The 6,537-nt window shown below is 47.9% G+C and overlaps 1 protein-coding gene across 3 annotated transcripts in view; it reads right to left on the bottom strand.

Moving 5' to 3' along the window:
* Positions 1-587: 587 nt before the first annotated feature.
* LOC143278052 (uncharacterized) overlaps positions 588-6,537 on the bottom strand; it is a 19,881-nt gene continuing 13,931 nt past the window's right edge. For all 3 annotated transcript variants that reach the window (XM_076583065.1, XM_076583066.1, XM_076583067.1), the window contains one exon: positions 588-4,055. In XM_076583065.1, the coding sequence (XP_076439180.1) occupies positions 2,914-4,055 (1,142 nt within the window). In that variant the 3' untranslated portion in view covers positions 588-2,913. The remainder of the gene's footprint in view (positions 4,056-6,537) is intronic.

Genomic DNA, 6,537 nt, shown 5'->3' with positions numbered 1-6,537 from the left:
ACACACACACATTCTATCAATCATTACTATAAGTTATACCTCCTGGGTTTACTAGCAAGAGCCATTATCATAACAAAGATTGCAGCTGTTTTCTGTCTTTTGATTTAGATTATAGAAGCAGAAAACTGAATCTATGCATATCAGCACTGACATCAGCACAGACAACACTGTGGTTTGCAACAGCACTTGGAACAATCAACATACAGCAGACAGATCATATGAATTTTGTGTATCACGGATGCCAGGATGCCAATCCGGTCACAGATTTTAACTCTCTCCATACGAACGGCGAAAGAGACGACGTTAACAGCGTTTCACTTCAGTTACCATCATCAAAATATTGCAAGAGGAAGACTCTTTTACTGAAGAGGTGAATGTTGACAAAGAATACCACAATTGTGACGACGGAAGCTAAAGGTTGGGTCATTGAGACACCCACTGGACATCCGAGGGGTCTGTGTAGAGGAGAAGAGAGGACTGGCCGTACTGAGTGAGTTAACAAATGAAAGGATCAAAACTACAACAAAAGGTGAAACAAACGACAAAGTTATTCTCTCTTATCATTGTGACAAGGGATTTTTTTTTTTTTTTTTTTCCTGATTCGTTCAGAAAAAGGGTGATGCTCTGGGACAATTAACATCATACCCCTGAATAACAACTACAACAAAAACTTGTTTGTTGTTATTTGTTTTTTGTGGGATTTGTTGTTGTTGTTGTTGTTTTTTATCAATAATCAGTGTGGAGTGGTGTCATAGTGGTAACACCTCCACCTAAGAAGCGAGACAATCTCCGGAATTTTCTCCCCCTCCACTAAACCTTGTGTAGTGGTCTGGACGCTAGTCATTCAGATGAGATGACAAACCAAGGTCCCATCTGCAGCACGCATTTAGCGCACAAAAGGGAGCCCACAGCTTCTTCTTCTGCGTTCACTCGTATGCACACGAGTGGGCTTTTACATGTATGACCGTTTTTACCCCGCCATGTAGGCAGCCATACTCCGTTTTCGGGGGTGTGCATGCTGGGTATGTTCTTGTTTCCATAACCCACCGAACGCTGACATGGATCACATGATCTTTAACATGCGTATTTGATCTTCTGCTTGCATATACACACGAAGGGGGTTCAGGCACTAGCAGGTCTGCATATATGTTGACCTGGGAGATCGTAAAAATCTCCACCCTTTACCCACCAGGCACCGTCACCGTGATTCGAACCCGGGACCCTCAGATTGACAGTCCAACGCTTTAACCACTCGGCTATTGCGCCCATCAGGAGCCCACAGCAACAACAGGGTTATCCATTCAATTGCAAAACTGAGCAGAAAAAGGACAGCTCTGCACTATAGTGACAAGCTGTCCCTGGCTGGGGAGAGCAGCCCAATTTTCATACTGTGAAATCTATTGTGACAAAGAGCAAAACAACACAACACAGCACAATACAATATAAAACAATACAATTGTCACGGACAACATAATGATTCTACGAATTTTGTTTCTTTTTGAGTAGACGGGGAAGGGGGGCGTTCGAATCCATATTGTCCCCTTTTCCTTTTTCACACGGCAGGTGAAGTTGGCGGAGGCTGCTGGAATTATTTTCAGAGGTGGGTGTATTGCTAGTGCTCGTGCACAAGTTTTTTGGTGTTTTTTTTATCATGCATGTTCCCCTTGGTGGCTGGTCCTAGGGCCAGAGGCGTTCATTGGTTTGGATGTCATGTGTCGGGGTCTCTAGTTTTTTTGTCAATGTATGGGTTGACAGTTTAGTATAGCGTTCAATGATGAGCTCTTTGGTGTTTCAAATTTTTTTTTTTTTTGAAATTGTGACATTCTCACTCTGCTGTCATTCTTCCTCCTTAAATCTTTATAGGGGTTTCCCTTTTCTGTCAGGCCAATCATGTCAATGCTCAGCTTATATCACCGCTTGACATAAGCTTACAACTGGGCCAACAGCAAAGTGAGAGCTGTATGATCAATGGTTTTCTTTTTCCCATTGCAGTGGGAAATCATTTACAGCTTAGTCTTTTGAGAAGGACTATGACTCTCAAACTAGGAGGCAAGACTGCACTGGCTCTTCATGCAGCAGCTTTGGGGGCTAGGTGGCCCTTGGGAACCATCCCAACGCTGACTGTCCTAAAACCCCTCTTGGTCGAGAGAGTGGGGGTGTAAAGAAATTCACAAAGTTGGAAAAAAACAAAAAAAAAACCAACTCAAATTAGATCAAATTATTCATGCACACAGTCTATAATTTGCAACTTTTTCACCAAGACAAATCAAAGCGCTTACACACCAGTCACTCACATGCATGAATCTATCACATCTATACATGTCCCAGGAAGCACAATCCAGCTGTGTGGTGATATGTGTCAGTATCATTCAGACTGCTGTTTGTCCACCAAGTTCTGTCTCTTCACACAGATGGGGGTTGTCTGTATGATGGCTAATTGTTCTGCTTCTTCACGAAGATGGGGGTTGTCTGTATGATGGCTAATTGTTCTGCTTCTTCACGAAGATGGGGGTTGTCTGTACGATGGCTAATTGTTCTGCTTCTTCACGAAGATGGGGTCGTCACTATGACTGGCTATGTTTGTCTCCAAACCTCTGTCTCTTCACGTAGATGGGGTCGTCACTATGACTGGCTACATGTTTGTCCCCAAACCTCTGTCTCTTCACGTAGATGGGGTCGTCACTGTGACTGGCTACATGTTTGTCTCCAAACCTCTGTCTCTTCACGTAGATGGGGTCGTCACTGTGACTGGCTATGTTTGTCCCCAAACCTCTGTCTCTTCACGTAGATGGGGTCGTCACTGTGACTGGCTATGTTTGTCCCCAAACCTCTGTCTCTTCACGTAGATGGGGTCGTCACTGTGACTGGCTATGTTTGTCCCCAAACCTCTGTCTCTTCACGTAGATGGGGTCGTCACTGTGACTGGCTATGTTTGTCTCCAAACCTCTGTCTCTTCACATAGATGGGGTCATCTGTGTGGCTGGCGATGTGCCTTCGTAAGTGGCTGGAGATGCGGAACGCACGGCCGCACTCCTCGCACACAAACGGCTTCTCTCCCGTGTGGCAGCGCGTGTGGATCTTCAGGCTGGCCGCCGAGCCAAAGCCGGTGCCACACTCCTCACACAGGAACGGCCAGTCGCCCGTGTGCACCCGTGAGTGGCGCCGGAGCTGCACGAGCTTCTTGAAGGCCTTCGGGCACTGGGGGCAGGAGTGGGGCCGCTCCCCGCTGTGCACCTGCAGGTGGGCCTTCAGCTGCCTCTCCCTGGGGAAGCTCTGGCCACACAGCTTGCAGGGGAACCCCGCCCCCTGGCCGTGCTCGGCGGCCGTGTGGCGCAGCAGGGTCTGCGCCCACTTGAAGGCGGCTCCGCACTCTTTGCACACGCACGGCTTCTCCCCGGAGTGGCAGCGCATGTGGGCCTTGAGCCGCCCGTGGCGGGGGAAGGCGGCGCCACACACCTTGCAGACGTGGGGCTTGACCCCACTGTGGGTCCTCATGTGCACCGACAGCGTGCTGGACTGGGTGTAGGACGCGCCACACACACCGCACACGAAGGGCCGGTCCCCCGTGTGGGTCCGCTCGTGGGCCCTCAGGTCTGTGGACTTGCTGAACGAGGCCCCGCACTCGCTGCACACGTGCTTGCGGCCATCCGTGTGGAACTGCATGTGCAGTTTCAGCTTGCTGTTCAGGTCAAAGGACGCCCCGCACAAACGACACTCGTGAGCTTTAGTAGTCTTGGATGACCGGTCGCTGCTGTGAACACCACTGACAGGCTGGTGGGGTGCGGAGGGCAGGTCCGAACGTGGGTTCAGGGGAAGGAACCCCGTGCACACCTCGCGGTGAACGGCTAAGTCCGCGGAGCCCTTGAAGACGCCTCCACAGCGCAGACACACGGACGCTCGTGTCCTGTGCACCCTCTTGTGAAGCTTGAGGGAGAAGGAGGAATTGAACACGGCACTGCACTGCTGGCAGGCGTACAGCACAAAGCCTGCACTCTCCTCCCTTCCCTCATGCTGCTGCTTACCGGGCAGTGATTCTCCTGACTGCTGCTGGTTACCTGGAAAAGAATCAACAGAATGCTACTGGTTACCTGGCAAAGAATCAACAGAATGCTGCTGGTTACCTGGAAAAGAATCAACAGAATGCTGCTGGTTACCTGGAAAAGAACCCACAGAATGCTGCTGGTTACCTGGCAAAGAATCAACAGACCACTGCTGGTTATCTAGATAAAGAATCAACAGAATGCTGCTGGTTACCTGGAAAAGAATCAACAGAATGCTGCTGGTTACCTAGAAAAGAACCCACAGAATGCTGCTGGTTACCTGGAAAAGAACCCACAGAATGCTGCTGGTTACCTGGAAAAGAACCAACAGACCACTGCTGGTTACCTGGAAAAGAACCCACAGAATGCTGCTGGTTACCTGGAAAAGAACCAACAGACCACTGCTGGTTATCTAGATAAAGAATCAACAGAATGCTATTGGTTACCTGGAAAAGAATCAACAGACCACTGCTGGTTATCTAGATAAAGAATCAACAGAATGCTGCTGGTTACCTGGAAAAGAACCAACAGAATGCTATTGGTTACCTGGAAAAGAATCAACAGACCACTGCTGGTTATCTAGATAAAGAATCAACAGAATGCTGTTGGTTACCTGGCAAAGAATCAATAGACCACTGCTGGTGTTGGAATGTACAGACTGCTGTTGGTTACCTGGCAAAGATTGTACAGACTGCTGCTGGTTACCTGGCAAAGAATGTACAGACTGCTGTTGGTTACCTGGCAAAGAATGAACAGAATGCTGCTGGTTACCTGGCAAAGAATGTACAGACTGCTGCTGATTACCTGGCAAAGATTGTACAGGCTGCTGTTGGTTACCTGGCAAAGAATGTACAGGCTGCTGTTGGTTACCTGGCAAAGAATGTACAGGCTGCTGTTGGTTATCTGGCAAAGAATGTACAGAATGCTGCTGGTTACCTGGCAAAGAATGTACAGACTGCATGCTGCTGATTACCTGGCAAAGATTGTACAGAATGCTGCTGGTTACCTGGCAAAGAATATACAGACTGCTGCTGGTTACCTGGCAAAGAATGTACAGACTGCTGCTGGTTACCTGGCAAAGAATGTACAGACTGCTGCTGGTTACCTGGCAAAGAATATACAGACTGCTGTTGGTTACCTGGCAAAGAATGTACAGACTGCTGCTGGTTACCAGGCAAAGAATATACAGACTGCTGTTGGTTACCTGGCAAAGAATGTACAGACTGCTGTTGGTTACCTGGCAAAGAATATACAGACTGCTGTTGGTTACCTGGCAAATAATGTACAGACTGCTGTTGGTTACCTGGCAAAGAATGTACAAAATGCTGTTGGTTACCTGGCAAAGAATGTACAGACTGCTGTTGGTTACCTGGCAAAGAATGTACAGACTGCTGTTGGTTACCTGGCAAAGACTGCTGCTGGTTACCTGGCAAAGACTGCTGTTGGTTACCTGGCAAATAATGTACAGACTGCTGCTGGTTACCTGGCAAAGACTGCTGTTGGTTACCTGGCAAAGAATGTACAGACTGCTGCTGGTTACCTGGCAAAGACTGCTTTTGGTTACCTGGCAAAGAATGTACAGAATGCTGTTGGTTACCAGGCAAAGAATATACAGACTGCTGCTGGTTACCTGGCAAAGAATATACAGACTGCTGCTGGTTACCTGGCAAAGAATGTACAGACTGTTGCTGGTTACCTGGCAAAGAATATACAGACTGTTGCTGGTTACCTGGCAAAGAATATACAGACTGTTGCTGGTTACCTGGCAAAGAATGTACAGACTGTTGCTGGTTACCTGGCAAAGACTGCTGTTGGTTACCTGGCAAAGAATGTACAGACTGCTGCTGGTTACCTGGCAAAGAATGTACAGACTGCTGCTGGTTACCTGGCAAAGAATGTACAGACTGCTGCTGGTTACCTGGCAAAGAATGTACAGAATGCTGCTGATTACCTGGCAAAGAATGTACAGATTGCTGATGGTTACCTGGCAAAGAATGTACAGACTGCTGCTGGTTACCTGGCAAAGAATGTACAGACTGCTGCTGGTTACCTGGCAAAGAATGTACAGACTGCTGCTGGTTACCAGGCAAAGAATGTACAGACTGCTGCTGGTTACCTGGCAAAGAATGTACAGAATGCTGCTGATTACCTGGCAAAGAATGTACAGAATGCTGCTGATTACCTGGCAAAGAATGTACAGACTGCTGTTGGTTACCTGGCAAAGAATGTACAGACTGCTGCTGGTTACCAGGCAAAGAATGTACAGACTGCTGCTGGTTACCTGGCAAAGAATGTACAGAATGCTGCTGATTACCTGGCAAAGAATGTACAGAATGCTGCTGATTACCTGGCAAAGAATGTACAGACTGCTGTTGGTTACCTGGCAAAGAATGTACAGACTGCTGCTGGTTACCTGGCAAAGAATGTACAGAATGCTGCTGATTACCTGGCAAAGAATGTACAGACTGCTGTTGGTTACCTGGCAAAGAATGTACAG

The sequence above is a fragment of the Babylonia areolata genome, chromosome 35 (genome assembly GCF_041734735.1).
Source record: "Babylonia areolata isolate BAREFJ2019XMU chromosome 35, ASM4173473v1, whole genome shotgun sequence".
Taxonomy (NCBI): domain Eukaryota; kingdom Metazoa; phylum Mollusca; class Gastropoda; order Neogastropoda; family Buccinidae; genus Babylonia; species Babylonia areolata.
Note: the sequence above shows the minus strand (reverse complement) of the source record. Positions and strands in the feature narration are given on the sequence as shown.